Genomic DNA, 16176 nt, shown 5'->3' with positions numbered 1-16176 from the left:
GGTGAGCCTTGCTTCATAACAGTACTTGGGTTCACAAAGGCCTCTTTCTTGTACACAATCCACCCCCGTGTTTATAAACAGGAAACTGGTTTCCCCATACTCTTGACTTTGTTGTTTTGTCTTACGCAATTTAGTAAATCCCTTTGGAAAATCCTGACTGAAAGTGATGCCGAATATGGACGCCTTCTTACCGAAAGGGCTCAGTCATTCGGAACATGTCCCTTCCACTTTCCATTATGTTCGCCATCCCAGACCACACCGGTGATGGATGGCACGCACCTGAACATCCCTCCCGCAATTCCACACCCATCCATCATCGCCTCTCACGCTGTGCTCCCCTCGTCTTTGATCATCCCTCCCCTAAGCACAGCAGAGAGTGAAACCCTGTGACTCCTACGCTGTGACAGTCTGAGGAAGGACAGCGATTGTGTTTTATCTGCTTGACGTAGCTCTTACTTAGTAAATTTTAGGGAGAGGGGTAGAATTGGCTCTTCTTCTAGAATATCTGTAGAGTGAGATCGACTGTTCATATAAAAATCTCATGGGGACTGCCTTTATTCATAAGTGGAGACTATGTCTCTGTCCTTTGGTGAGGTGGACCGAAAAATTTTCTGCTCGTATTACACCTTTTTGGTCTGAATGAGGTTCAAGGCAAGCACAAAGGAAGGTTGCTTCCTGGGAATGCCGATGACCAGAAAGCTCTGTCCCCGAGTGGGCCAGGGGAGGCGGGGGACCTTCATCCTTTTCATGTTTCCCCGTTGCGGTCGATTCGACCATAGTGACAGTTGCGGGATGGAGGTGTCCACCTGTACCAATGACAGAAATCAAGACCACGTTCCATGTGGCCTCTGGTAGCTCCCCAGGGGTGACGTAGTAGAGATGAACAATACGGCAGAGCCCGTGGTGTTTTTCCAACTGGGGCACGCCTCAGCGTCACCCGGAGCGCAGTTGCGCTGTCCACACCGACTGGGTCTCCCACAGCAGCTGGGGTCTAAGGGACAAGGTTCTGGTCCTTGGAGTGGCTTGTCATTGAGCAGGAAGAGCCAGGGTAGCGGAGGAGCCCGGCTGGGGAACTTGGCTTGGGTGTCGGAGTACAGTCCTGAGCCCGGACTGATTTGTCAGTGTGGTGGCATCTGCCCTGCCCTTGCGGGTTTATCAATGAGGCGGGAGCCACGCCTCCCCTCGGCACCGCTCGTGGGCCCAGGAGCCGAGACCCTCACTCCCGGATTCTGCTCTGGTGCACTGGCCACAGCTCTGGGGTCTCTTGTTTGCACAACTCCTACTTGCAAAAAAGGAAACAAGAACTGTGCCTTCTTTACAGGGATCCTGTCATTAAATAAACCCATTAAGGGATCCAGTCGATTGGCCTGTACTCTTATCTGAGTATAGTTCTTTCTTGGAAGGAGCTAGGCCTACCTGGTGGGTTGGGCTCCGGCTGAACAAAACGGCTTTCCCGAGCAGGAGGCAAACGGGCAACACCCCAGTGCAGGCAGGATGGCCTGCCTCTGGCTCATGCGCTCCCTCTCCCTGCCTCCCCGCCACCCCGCTGGCCTGTGGGAGCCAGGGAAACTGAGTCAGAGAACAGTCTAATGCAGTCACGATCCTGAACCACGAAGGCAGTGGTTTGGATGGCTTTAGAGCACCAGAGCCTCCGAGGCTGCGAAGAGTCGGATTTGTACACGAAGTAGAGGAAATGGAGGCTCGCGGTGAGATAGGGCTCTTCTCCTGGAACTGAAAACAAACCCTTCAATAACAGACTCTCACCCTGTGCCCTTTTATAGGGGAAGCGGCAAGCCCATTGTGGCTGGTAAACTCTACAAAGGGTAGGAGGAAACAGCCCAGTCTGTGATGCTCAGACTAAGTGGAAACGCAGACAGGAGAGCGCCCACTTAGAGGGACCAGGGAGTGTCTCCGGAGGATGCACGTCGTGTGGGTCTGATTTCCTGCAGGATTCAAAGGAGGATGACTTGGTCCTACTTGGCATTAGGAAAGCCAGAATTGTGGCATTCTCCCTGGGCGATTCTAGGAAAGGTTTTTATCACTCGATTAGAGAAGAGAGAAAACTTTTCCATTTTGGTCCCTGGAGTCATGGGTTCCATAAGGAAGAAGGTGTTAACCTTCTTTGAAAACTTTTCAAAACAAATAAATGCAAGACAGTTTTGTGACAATCGGGGAAACAGGACTATGATAACACAGGAGATATTAGGAAACTGTTGTTCATTCCCCCCCCCTTTCTTCCCTCTTTTTTTAGAGCGAGAGAGAGAGCATGCACACAGGCAGGCAGAGAGGGGGGAAGCACGCCCCCCGCTGAGCAGAGAGCCGGACGCGGGACTCGATCCCAGGACCCTGAGATCACGACCCGAGCTGAAGGCAGTCGCTTAACCAACTCAGCTACCCAGGTACCCTGTTAATTCCCTCTGGTATGAAAGTAGGATTGTGGAAACCAGAGGGATGGATTAAGTGGTACGGAGGTTTGTGCCGAAGTATTTAGGGGTGAAGTGCTACGATGGCCAGGACTTAATTTCAAAATGGTCCCATGAAAAGGGGAGCAGGACAAAGTAGTAACCATGGTTCTGTCTTGGTGGAGAGCACGGGCGTGCATGGAACTCGTCTTTCCCTTGAGAGCTCGTGAAATCTTTCAAAATCAAAAGCTATTACTATAGATGTGTTCCATACCATATTATAGTACAGGATAAATCTATATTCCCATACAGATGGGTGGGCTAGAAACAGACTTTAAAGCCCTAATTACAGTTGAGCTGGGTTTAGCATGGCTTGGTCCCTGGCCACCTGTCTCCTAGTGGGATGATGGACGCTTCTCCTTTGCAACAAGCCTAGTTCTTTCCAGGAGAGGAGCTCTCTCCCTCTTCTTGTTTTCTCCCCACCCCTGACCAAGCAGTCCACGGCCAGAGCTTCCCTAGCCCTCCGCAGGAGACCTTCACTCAGGCAAGGGTTTCAACCCCCTAGAACTCAAAAAACAGGAGGCAGTTTGTTGAGCTAAATTCTTTATTAGGAAAGCACCAACACCACATTCTTGGAAATTACTGGAATTTTATTTGCCTCAGGCTTATGACTTGCAACCAAAGACATTGTGCAAAGAAAGCAAAGATTAAGTACACTTTAGGGAGAAGGAGACGATACACATCGGTAACGCAGGAGATCCGGTGGACAAAAGAAGCCATCCAATACACTAGAGAGATTGCAATATTCAATAGCGTTTTCAACAAAACTTTTTTTTTTAAATCAAGAGCAAAGAAAAAATTAAGCAATGTTTACAGTAGACATAAATCTTATACAGTTCAAAAAGCATTTTTTCAGATCGTAGAGCATAAAATGGAAAAAATGTCTATGCAGATGAAGTCTAACTACTGTACATTTATCACCTAGTAAAGTTGCTTATATGTACCACAGTGTAAAAAAAAAAAATACTGAACAAATTAAAACCTTGAAAATTGCCTGATGAAAAATAAAATAACCAGTGGCTTTTAATGGCTTCTCCTGGTTATCAGTTCTACAAAATAACAACAACAAAAAAAAAAACCCCAAAAATTAACAAAAAAAAAAAAAAAACCTTTTCATCTGAACAGGTGGTAAAACCAGGCACAGTCAAACCGTTACCAAATTAGACCCACCCATAGAAATATACTATCCACCCACATATTTTCCATCAAAAGCTTTGTCTGTTTTAATCTTTGAATCTTTGAGGCCCATTTGGTCACAATATGTTACAAATATTTGTGTGTGTGTGTGTCTATGTGCGTGTGTGTGCGTGTTGTGTTTTTACACCATGATATCATATGTTTGTCGGGCACGATCCTAAAGCTAGTTGATAGACGGGGATGACACAGAAACAACCCAGTGCCCGTAGGACAGATGCACTCACTGGGTAGAAATGAGGGAGGGAGGAAGGAGTTCAGGTCTACCGAGGTGGGGGGTGGCGGGGGAAGGTCCACACCGATCACTCATCATCCGTCCCGCTTGCTTCTGACTGTTCCTAAAAATTAAAATAGGATAAAAATGCATGAAATCACACGTAAGAGAAAGGTGTAATAGACCCTCCAGAGGCAAACTCGAACGGAAATGGCATTTTGGAAAGGGTTAACTCCCGTCTCCACACTCTGGGGCAAGGTGGCAGGACCCCTGAGAGAAATCCAAGGTCCAAAGGGGAGCTTCTGCTGCGAATCCCAAAGCACCCCCCCCCCATCTGCACTGCTGTTTCGTTTTCTTCTGCCTTGGCATGAGAAGGTCAAGGCTATTAACTGTTATTTTTAGCACACCGGGTTTAGAAAATTCACCAGCGGTCAAAAGGACCATGCATTTGATGTCAACGCACAGGTAAGTCTTTGAAAGAAAACACAGCATTGTAAATGCATTTGATAAAGTCTGGGCCCAGGGTGAAGGCTGGGTGGGGGGTGGGCATGAAGGGTTCGCAGATGTTTTTCATCAGACCCAAATGGCAGCGTGCTGCAATTGGGGGGGGGGGGTGTTGAGGAGGAACCTGAGGTCTCGGGAAAGGGAATACAATGGAGGCCTCTGGCACGTGTCCCCCACATCCGGGACGGTGCCCCTGACCCGCCGGTCACACTGTTTGGGTCTGAATCCAGCCTCTGCTGTTCGCAGAGAGCCAAACACACCTAACCGGGGCCTGGGCTTCCGTGACACGTTGCAGGTAACAGCGCTCCTTGGGGGCCCCACGAGTGTTAAAGATGACATCACAAGGGAAGGCAAGTGTTTCAGGGCCTGTTCCATCCCTGCTCCTGAATTTTTCCAAGATTAAAAATATGCAGCCTTCGAGAAAACTGTATTTGTAAGCAGTGGGAAGGTAAGAAAGGAGAGGAAACTCGACTGAGTAGTTTTTCATTTTTGGAGACAGTTAAAAAGGCACTAACCAAAAGCTTGAAATTCTCTGTCCTAGATCATGCCGCTTGGCTCCCAGCCCTCGGGAATGAAATCTCCCCCTAGTCTCCACCTTTCCCTTTCTGGATAAAAGAGCGGTCAGACAGGACGGACGGAGGGAGAGGGCTTCGGGGCTTCAGCCAAAGCCGGCTGCACTTACATTTTCGTCCTGCTCCTCGTCACTGTCGAAATCACTCACGACAGGCTTGGCTTTTCCCCGGTTTGGCCTCTTCTTGCCTTTGCCTTTGTCCCGGGCTTTCTCGTCTTTCTTATTGAGCTTGATTTTCACCTTAACAGATTTGGCTACGACAGAACACGGAAGAGCAGTGAGGAACCGCAGGCAAGTCCTTCCGCAGGCCGTGAAAAGACCGTCAGGCTGCAGAGCACAAAGCCAAGGTCCCCCGAGCGCCTGGAACGCTCGACTGATGCCTGTCCGCCGTCACCCTGCTAGCACCCGCTCTGCTCACACACGCTTGGTCAGGAGGACACAGCGCGCTGTTCGCCAGAACACGCTCCAGGAGCGAAGGCAGCGGCGTGGGGTCCTTTTTGCGGTCGCTTAGGGTTGGACAGGGGCTTCCTAAGCAGGGGAAGCAGAGCTGCCTTTCTTGCTGGTAGAGGGTTGGGGGTGTTTATTCAGTAGAATTTTGTTGGGACAAAGTACGCGTAAGTATAAAGCCTTTTCTTCCTTTAAAGGCCAATGTTACTGTGTAGATAACTCCAGCTGACTTGAAAATTCAGAGCTGAATAATATTAACAACACAGAAAGCTACAAAACGGCAAGTTAAGTGATTGTGAGCACTTTGCTTCCCCCACCTCTAGTACCTCCTGATTGCTCTTCCTGGGGATGATTTCCAGAAACAAACAATTTACAGTTTATAATTACATAATTGGGGAACATAAAGAATTCCAGGGCAGCGCACAGTCATTCACTTGCCTGATGCACGCCCCGATTACCCATCCTTACCATCATTCTCACCCGTGGCAGGGGGCACTTCTATCCGGTAGTATCTATTTGCCCAATTCTTTCCAAGGCTTGGAAATAGTCTACCTCCAAGGGTCTACTATGAATGATTTAACCGGTCATCTAGAGATGGCTGCTCAAGTTCCCAGCTTTTTTTTTTTTTTTTTTTGCCAATATAATAAGCAAAGCTGCTGTAAACCTCTTTGTTGACAGATCTGGCAGAATTTGGGGGGAGGTATGGTGAGTAGAACCATATGGTCAACTTCTAAGTGTTCTGTTTCATCAGCCTTCAGCAAGACAGCAGCCCTATCCACCTTCACGGGGCTATTCTGAGGAATACAGACACGGGGGAGAGATCATCGTGCAAGGCCATGGAGGGAGGCGTGGAAGCCCAGGGACAAGGAAAATCTGTTCCGCCGCATTGTTCTGGAACAGGTGACCACCGCATGCCATTTTTAGGACTTCATGAGGAAGTCCCGGGGCATAGGGGGCTCTCTTTCCAACCAGTCATGCTGGAATTTCATGTTGGTTGGGTCTCAAGGCACCTAGCAATAGACCCTGCTCCGAAGGGAGTCATAGCTCCAGAAGGAAACTTAGGAGAGGTTCTTGGACTTCTTGGACTTCTCTGGTAAATATGGTGGTGGGTTCCCCCACTTCACAAAAGTGAAATCTTCTGTGGAGACAGAGGCTGACAACATAGTTGAGATCAGAGCTGCTCTGAACCGTAGTGCCAGCCTATGCCCTCTGTCCTCGCCAAACGTGACAGAGACCATCAAATGCGAGTATGCAAAGCAGTACTCCTTGTCGGGCTTTGGTCCCTTGTCCCCTGGTGTCTGCTGCAGAGTGACTTACAAGACCGGGGCCTGCCATTTGGGTGGAGTATTGGGGGGAAAAGAAGAAAAGACGGGGGATGAGAAGGTCGATCTATTCCTAGAAATGCATCAAGCTGTAGAGGCCTCTTTAAAAAATCTTGATGAATAAAAAAAAAATGCAGCATCTATCTACAGGAGGAGCACTTCCTGCTATTTGGAGAACAGAAAAATCCATGCAAGGTGGAAAAGGGCAGAAGACTGGCAGAAAAGGTAGGAAAGTGTCTCCCCAAGTAGATCGTTTATAATTACACCTTGGAGTGTGGGATGCTGTTCAACTACCAGGCTGAGTCCGTGGACACGGACTTCCAAAAAAACCACCCGACAGGCTGCCAGGCTCATGCAGGTGAGAGACTGGACCAGCAGAGGGACACTGTACACCGTGTCCCAAGGCGTTACGATCCCACCCTGACGGATCCATGAAAAGGGCTCATTACCAAGGCTGGCAGGCAGAAAAACGGCCCTTTGGAGATGTCCCCCGCTCCAAATGTGACATGACGCGGCGGAAGGGGGAGGCTGCTGATTAGCTGACCTTGAGAAGGGGAGTTAATCCCAGACAGACCACATGAACCCCGAGTTGTAAGAAAGGAAGCAGCAGAGGTCCTGGTTCAAGATGGGAGCAAAGGAACATTCGGACCTCACCTCCCAAGGACACGCCCAATCCCCAGCCACATGTAGAACAATTTCCCCGGGTGAAAAAACCCAGACACGACCTGAGTGACTGCCATCTGGCAGGTAAGTAAGGAAAACCCACCCAACCGGTAGGAGAGGCTGAGACACTCACTGTAAACCCCACCGCTGGGTCGGTGATCCAAGACCAGGAGGGAACTCAAAACCTGGAGACTCTCCCCAAGAAGTGAAGGGTTTGACCCCCACACTATGCACCCCAAATTTTAAGACTGGCACCTGAGACAGGAGTCTCTGGAACATCTAGCTTTGACCACCCATGGGTTGGCCTGTGTAAGAACCCCACAAAGCTTCAGGGAGCTGAGAAAGGGGTGTCTTGCCCCAGGACTCAGGACAGAGGCAATGACTGAGCAGCACCCAGACTTCTGGATGCTTCTTTGTTACGCATCACCCCGAAGGTGGACCCACATTTGAAGGCCCGCTGGGGTGCTCTCTAGGGATGAAGGGATCTTTGAACTTTCCCCCTACCTCACACCAGTTTACGTCATACCTGTTTACCTCCTGGCAAGAAGCTTGTACACTCCTCTGGTACCCCAATTTTAGCAGCTACCACCCCCTCAGGGCACAAGAAAGCCGGGAATCCAAGAATGCCGGTCTTTCGGTGACAGAGACCTCTCAGCTTACCTTCACAAGGACGGTCTGAGGGACAAGCTTCTAATGAAACACACACATCCATCTAAGTAAGGACAGACAGTAACCCTTTCCTGTGACCTTACGGGGGGAGGGGTGTTAACTTTGAGCTCTTAATCTGCCACACATGAGAACATGTCTCTCAAAGGGCAGTTTTCAGACCCTTCTAGCACCCTGGGTTTCCATGACTGCCAACCAGGGGCCGTCTCGAGGTCACCCGGCTCTGGGGGCCAGCAGGCTTTGGCTTGTGACCCAGAAGCATACTGTAGGGTTACCTTCCTGACAGGTCGCTACCTGAGGGTCTGGCATTTAAGCGCCTGAACCATGATGCTCATGGAGATCCTCCCCTTTGAGACTGGTCCTTGGCACAATCTTAACAACAGGGAACCCCTAAAAATGGGTGACTGGACCATCACGAAGGTGAGCGAGCCAGCCAGGAGGCTGGGGTGAAGAAGTTTCATATCCACTGAGAGGCTACTCCATCAAAAGTCAGAGAAATGATGATGTCATACATCAAAACCAACGCCGAGTCAAAGAACAGAATCAGGACTGGGTTCCCGAGGAACGAGGAAGGTGAAACCTCAGTCAGGGATACCCTTCACTGTCACGTTCTGGAGGACTTTGTCAGAAGAGGAACTGAAAATAAATAATGACCATAAAAGTGCTCACTGATGTTGGATGATGGATGAACACGGTGAGAACTTGCACAAAGAGGCGGAGAATACCCACCAGCCGCCAATAAAGGTCAGGGACGGAGCTCCAGCATGTAGTGCCGGAAGTGGAAGCTCTATGAGGGGAGTTCCACAGAAGACAGAGTGAAACCCAAGGGGGGGGGGCATGAAAAATACAATGGAAACCCCCTCAGAGTGGCAGCAAAGTTTTCAGCAGACTTTCTACCACAGAAGGGAGTGGCAGATACATGCAAAGGGCTCAAAGAGGAGAAAAGAAAAAAAAGGGCCAACCAGGAACACTGAGCCTGGCGAGTTTATTATTGAGAACTGGAGAGAAAAAACTTTTCCAGACAAGCACCAAGTAAAGCTCATCGACACCAAACAGGCCTTCTTAAGAAGTGTTACAGGGACTTTTTGGGCTATGAAAACAGAAGGTGCAAATAATAAATCTCACTGGTAAATATACAGTAAATGTAGTAAACTGATCACTTGTAAGTTAAGTTAGTATGAAGGTTAAAAGTTAAAAATGATACAAGTAACTATAACTACAGTAATTAGTTGAGATACACAAGTATATACCTAAGATAAAGGGATTTAAATGTGACGCTGAAAATATAAAATGTGGAGAGGTGCCTGGGTGGCTCAGTCAGTTAAGCATCTGCCTTCGACTCAGGTCATGATCCCATAGTCCTGGGATTGAGTCCCACATCAGGCGCCCTGCTCAGTGGGGAGTCTGCTTCTCCCTCTGCCCCTCTCCCCACTTGTATTCTCGCTCTGTCTCTCAAATAAATAAAACCTTTTTAAAAAAATCCTAAGTGGTGCAGAGGGGAGATTAATAATGTAGAACTTTAGAATATGTTAAAACTTAAGCTATTATAAACTTAAAGTAGACTGTATTATACAAGTCTCCTAGCCACACAAAGTGAAAGCCTACAGTCAATACACAGAAGATCAAGAGAACTACGGAGACCACTAAACAGTCAAGAAACCACAGATGAAGGGATGTAAGAGAAGAAAGGTGCAGAGAGGAACCACAAAAACTCTAGAAAGCACAGAGCTGTCAAGAGTTCTTAGGCTGCAGGTTGGTTCAGCACCTGCAAATCAATCAGTGGGCTGCAGTACATTGATAAAAGAGAACAAGAACCATAGAACACTCTCAATAGATGCTGAAAAAGCATCTGATGAAGTACAGCATCCTTTCTTGATCAAAACTCTTCACAGTGTAGGGATAGAGGGCACACACCTCAGTATCCTCAAAGCCATCTATGAAAAACCCACAGTGAATATCATTCTTAATGGAGAAAAACAGAGCTTTTCCACTAAGGTCAGGAACACGGCAGGGATGTCCGTTATCACCACTGCTATTCAACATAGTCCTAGAAGTCCTAACCTCGGCAATCAGACAACAAAAAGAAATAAAAAGAATCAGCAAAGCAGCAGCCAAACTCTCACTCTTTGCAGAAGATATGATACTTCATGTGGAAAACCCAAAGACTCCACTCCAAATCTGCTAGAACTTCTACAGGAATTCAGTAAAGTGTACAGGATATAACATCAATGCACAGAAATCAGTTGCATTCTATACTCCAACAGCAAGACAGAAGAAAGAGAAATTAAGGAGTTAATCCCATTCACAACTGCACCCCAAACCATAAGATACCTAGGAATAAATCTAACCAAAGAGGTAAAGAATCTGTACTCAGAAAACTATAAAGTACTCATGGAAGAAACTGAGGAAGACACAAAGAAATGGAAAAACGTTCCATGTTCATGGATTGGAAGAACAACTATTGTGAAAATGTCTATGCTACCTAAAGCAATCTACACATTTAATGCAATCCCTATCAAAATACCATCAACTTTTCTCAAAGAAATGAAAGACGTAATCCTAAAATTTATATGGAACCAGAAAAGACCCTGAATAGCCAGAGGAAGGTTGAAAAAACCAAAGTTGAACCAGGATCTCTGCTGCTTCCTTTCTGGACTCCAAATTCCAGACTTCAGGCTCATTACAGAGCTGTCATAATCAAGACAGTATGGTACTGGCACAAAAACAGATACATAGATCAATGGAACAGAATAGAGAGCCCAGAAATAGACCCTCAACTCTATGGTCAACTAACGTCCAGTGGAAAAAAGACAGTCTCTTCAACAAATGGTGTTGGGAAAATTGGACAGCCACAAGCAGAAGAATGAAACTGGACCATTTCCTTACACCACACAAAAACAGACTCAAAATGGAGGAAAGATCTCAATGTGAGGCAGGAATCCATCAAAATCCCTGAGGAGAACACAGGCAGCAACCTCTTCAACCTCAGCCGCAGCAACTTCTTCTTAGAAACATCACCAAAGACAAGGGAAGCAAGGGCAAAAATGAACTACTGGGACTTCATCAAGAGCAAAAGCTTTTTCACAGTAAAGGAAACAGTCAACAAAATCAAAAGACAACTGACATAATGGGAGAAGATATTTGCAAATGACGTATCAGGTAAAGGGTTAGTATCCAAAATCTAGAAAGAACTTATCAAACTCAACACTCAAAGAACAAATAATCCAATCAAGAAATGGGCAGAGGACATGAACAGACATTTCTGCAAAGAAGACATCCAGATGGCCAACACACACATGAAAAAGTGCTCCACATCACTCGGCATCAGGAAAATACAAATCAAAGCCACAGTGAGATACCACCTCACACTAGTCAGAATGGCTACAATTAACAAGTCAGGAAATGACAGATGTTGGTGAGGATGCAGAGAAAGGAGGACCCTCCTACATTGTTGGTGGGAATGCAAGCTGGTGCAGCCACTCTAGAAAACCGTGTGGAGGCTCCTCAAAAAGTTGAAAATATAACTACCCTACAACCCAGGAATCGCACTACTGGGTATTTACCCCAAAGATATAAACATAGTGATCTGAAGAGGCACGTGCACTCAAATATGTATAGCAGCAATGTCCACAATAGCCAAACTATGGAAAGAACCTAGATGCCCATCAACAGATGAATGGATAAAGAAGATGGGGGATATGTATAAATGGAATACCATGCAGCCATCAAAAGGAATGAAAGCTTACCATTGGAATGACATGGATGGAACTAGAGGGTATTATGCAAGGTGAAATAAGTCAATCAAAGAAAGACAATTATCATATGATCTCCCTGATATGAGGAATTTGAGAGGCAAGGCGGGGGTTCGTAGGGGTAAGGGAGGGAAAAATGAAATAAGATGGGACTGGGGAGGGAGAAAAACCTTAAGAGACTCTTAATCTCAGGAAACAACCAGGGTTGCTAGAGTGGAAGGGAATGGGAGGTATGGGGTGCCGGGGTGATGGATATTGGGGAGGTATGTGCTATGGTGAGTGCTGTGAATTGTATAAGACTGATGATTCACAAACCTGTATCCCTGAAACAAATAATACATTGTATGTTAATAAAAAATTAATTTTAAAAATTAATTTAAACATACATGGGCTAAAGGGGGCAATCAAAAGATGTGTTGACTGACTGGATCAACAGAAGCAAGAGCCAACTCTCCGCTGCCTACCAGAGACTTTCCCCAGCTCGACAGCCACCCAGGCTGAGAGAGAAGGGATGGAAAACAAAATACTCCAAGGAAGTCAAAACTGTGGGCAGCAACAGCTAGATCAGACCAAACAGGCTTCAATGGAGACTACACCAAGGGGGGAAAGAAAGGCACTACATGACGATAAAAAGGTCAATCCAGGAGACAGAACACTCATCAATATTCATGCACCCAATATAAGAACACCTAAATACACGAAGCAAATATGAAAGGATATAAAGGAAGAAAAGGACAGGACCACAAGGGAAGTAGGGGACCTCATAATCTCGTTTACATCAGTTAATGGCCTTACCTGAAACACGAGGTCACAAAGTTAACGCATGTTTAGAGAACATTCCATCCAAAAATGGGAGAAGGTACATTCTTCTCAAGAGCACATGCAACATGATAACATGGGCCACAGAACATTTCTCAAAACATCTAAGAAGAATGGAATCACGGAAAGCACCTTTTATTTTTAACTACAAATGTATGAAACTAGAAATCACAAGAAGGAAACAGAAAAAAACACAAAGATGTGGATTCTAATCATTCTGAGAAACCTGTGAGTCAACAAGGAAATCAAAAAGGAAATAAAATCTCTTGCACAAAGGAAAATCGGAAATGCAAGGTTTCAGAATCTGTGTACGCAACATACGCAGTTCTAAGATGGAAGTTCATAGCAACACAAGCCTACCACAAGAAACAAGAAGAATCCCAAATAAATAAGCAACTAGAAAAATATAGCCCAAGGTTAGTGGAAGAAAGTAAAGAAGTCAGGAAATTAGTGAAATTGTGGCTTAAAAAAAAATAGAATGCATCAATGTAACTAAAAGTTCATTTTTTGAAATGATAAACAAAATGGATAAACCTCCGGCAGATTCATCAAAAGAGGGCTTAAATAAAATCAGAAATGCAAAGGAGCATAAGCAACTACTGTAAACAACTATATGCCAACAAACTGGAAAACAGAAAAAAGGGATCAATTCCTAGAAACTATCTTCCAAGGCTTCATCATGAAGAAGTAGAAAATCTGAATAGAGCAAGTCCAAGTAATAGAATTGAATCAGTAATTAAAACCCCCACAAAGTCCAGGACCAGGAAGTTCCACAGGTGAATTCTACCAACCACTTAAAGAACAGTTATAACACATCCTTCTCAATTTATTCCAATAATTAAAGAAGGAATGTTTTCAAATTCATTTAACAAGGGCAGCAGTACCTTGGTACCACACAGACACAGCACAAGAAAAGAAAATACAGGCCCCTATATGTGAAAGAAACAGATGCAAAAGTTCTGAAGAAAATGTTAGCAAATTGAATTCAACAATGCATGAAAAAGTCACAAGCCACAGTCAAGTGGGATTTATTTTAAGGAGGCAGGATGGTTCAAATCCACAAAACAATGTGCTATACCACATTAGCATAATGAAGGATGAACGTATCTCAGTAGATGCTGAAAACACATCTAATAAAATTCAACAGCCATTTATGATAAAGATTCTTAAAGGAACTATAGAGGAAACATAGCTCAACATAATGAAGACCATATACAAAAAACCCACAGGTAACAACATACTCAAATATTGAAAAACTGAGAGCTCTTCCCCTGAGATCAACAACAAGCCAAGGATGCCTACTTTTGCCACTTTTATTCAACATAGTATTGGAAGTCCTAACCAGAGCAGTTATTGAAGAATAATAAATAAAACTGTCACTATTGATAGAGGGCATGATGCTATATATAGCAAAACCTAAACACTCCACCAAAACACTATTAGAATGAACAAATGAATTTGGCCAAGTAGCAGGTTACAAAATTAACACAGAAATCTTTTATTTCCTTATAGGACTAATGAGCTCAGAGAAATCTAGAAAACAGTCCTACTTGCAACTGCACCAAAGATATTAGAATACCTAGGGATGCATTTAACCATAGATGGAAGACTGGTACTCTGAAAACTCTAAGACCTTGATGGGAGAAACCGAAGATGACACAAATAATGGAAAGATATACCATGCTCACGGATTAGAAAGCTTAGTATTATTAAAATGTCCATACTGTCCATAGCAATCTAAAGATTCAATGCCATCCCCATAAGAACATGAATGGCATCTTCCCAGAAAACTAGAACAAAAAAGTCCTAAAATTTGTATGGACTTCAAAGGACATCAAGTAGCCAAAGCAATCTTGAGAAAGAACAAAGCCAGAGGGAGCAAGCTCCCTGATTTCAAACTACACTACAAGTCTACAGTAATGAAAACGGTATGGTACTGGCACAAAAACGGACACATAGATCAATGGAACAGGATGAGAACTTAGAAATAAACCTATGCTTATATGGTCAATAGAAGCAAGACTATAATGGGGAAAAGACAGTCTCTTCAATAAATGGTGCTGGGTAGACTGGACAGCCACATGCAAAAAAGTGAAACTGGACCACTGTCTTATACCAAATACAAAATAAATTCAAAAGACAATAAAAAGGTTAAATGTGAGACCTGAAACCATAAAAGTCCTCTAAGAAAACACACAGTAAGTTCATTGATGTCAGTTTCAGTATTTTTTGGTACTAGTTTCTTCAGGCAAGGGCAACAAAAGCTCAACTAAAGGGACTAGGTCAAACTAAAAAACTTTTGTACACTGCAACCATCAACAAAATGAAAAGAACCTACTGAATGTTTGTTTTTTTTTTTTTAAGATTTTATTTGTTTATTTGACAGGCAGAGATCACAAGCAGACAGAGAGGCAGGCAGAGGGCGGGGGGAAGCAGGCTCCCTGAAAGTGGGGCTTGATCCCAGGATCCTGAGATGTGGGGCTCGATCCCAGGATGTGGGGCTCGATCCCAGGATCCTGAGATCATGACCGGAGCTGAAGGCAGAGGCTTTAACCCACTGAGTCACCCAGGTGCCCCTAGAACCTACTGAATGTTAATGATATTTGCAAATTATACATCCAGTGAGGGGTTAATATCCAAAATATGTAAAGAACTCACAAAATTTAATATCAGACAGAACCCAATGAAAAAATGGGAAGAAGACTTGAATAGACATTTCCCAATGATTCCAGCCAACAGCAACATGAAAAGAGGCTCAACATCACTCACCAAGAGGGAAATATAAACCAAAACCACAATAAGAAAGCACCTCACACCCATCAGACTGGCAATTAAAAAGAGAAGTAACTATTGGTGAGGATGTGAAAGAAAAAAGAACACTCATGCCCTGTTGGTGGGTATGTATATTTGTGCAGACACTAGCAAAAACAGAATGAAGATTCTTGAAAAAATTAAAAATAGTACTACCACATGATGCAGCAGTGCCACTTCTGGGTATTTATCTGAAAAAGGAAAACATGAATTCAAAGAGATAGATGTACCCTTCTGTTCATTTCTGCATTCTCTACAACAGCCAAGATATGGAAGTGACCCAAGATCTACCAATAGAGGAATGGATAAAGATGTGATCTATATACACAATGAAATAGTACTCAGCCACAAAAAAGAATGAAATCTTGCCATTTGCTACTACATGGATAGATCGAGAGGATATTACGCTAAGTGAAATAACTCAGGCAGAGAAAGGCAAATACCATGTAATTTCACTTAAGTATGAAATCTAGAAAAGAAAACAAACAAATGGACAAAATAGATGATAGATACAAGAGACGAATGATTGATTACCAGAGAGGGGAGGTGTTGTGAAAGGGACTTTACAAACCTTGATTTATAAGATAAAGTCTTGGACATATAATGGACAGCATAGGGAAAACAGCCAAAAATACTGTAATAACTTTTTATGGATTCAGATAGTAACTAGATCAGTTTGTAATACTTGAAAATATCAAATCACTATGATGTACACCTGAAACTAAGAGGATGTAGTATGTCAATGATACTT

The 16176-nt window shown here is 44.7% G+C and overlaps 1 protein-coding gene across 7 annotated transcripts in view; it reads right to left on the bottom strand.

The window, feature by feature from the left end:
• Positions 1-3031: 3031 nt before the first annotated feature.
• SMARCA2 (SWI/SNF related, matrix associated, actin dependent regulator of chromatin, subfamily a, member 2) overlaps positions 3032-16176 on the bottom strand; it is a 175110-nt gene continuing 161965 nt past the window's right edge. For all 7 annotated transcript variants that reach the window (XM_059142457.1, XM_059142463.1, XM_059142461.1 and 4 more), the window contains 2 exons: positions 5057-5199; positions 3032-3994 (listed from right to left, as the gene is read on the bottom strand). In XM_059142457.1, coding sequence (XP_058998440.1) covers positions 3959-3994; positions 5057-5199 — 179 coding nt within the window. In that variant the 3' untranslated portion in view covers positions 3032-3958. The remainder of the gene's footprint in view (positions 3995-5056; positions 5200-16176) is intronic.

Source organism: Mustela lutreola, chromosome 12 (assembly GCF_030435805.1).
Source record: "Mustela lutreola isolate mMusLut2 chromosome 12, mMusLut2.pri, whole genome shotgun sequence".
Classification (NCBI taxonomy): Eukaryota; Metazoa; Chordata; class Mammalia; order Carnivora; family Mustelidae; genus Mustela; species Mustela lutreola.
This window is presented reverse-complemented; position numbering and strand designations above follow the sequence as displayed.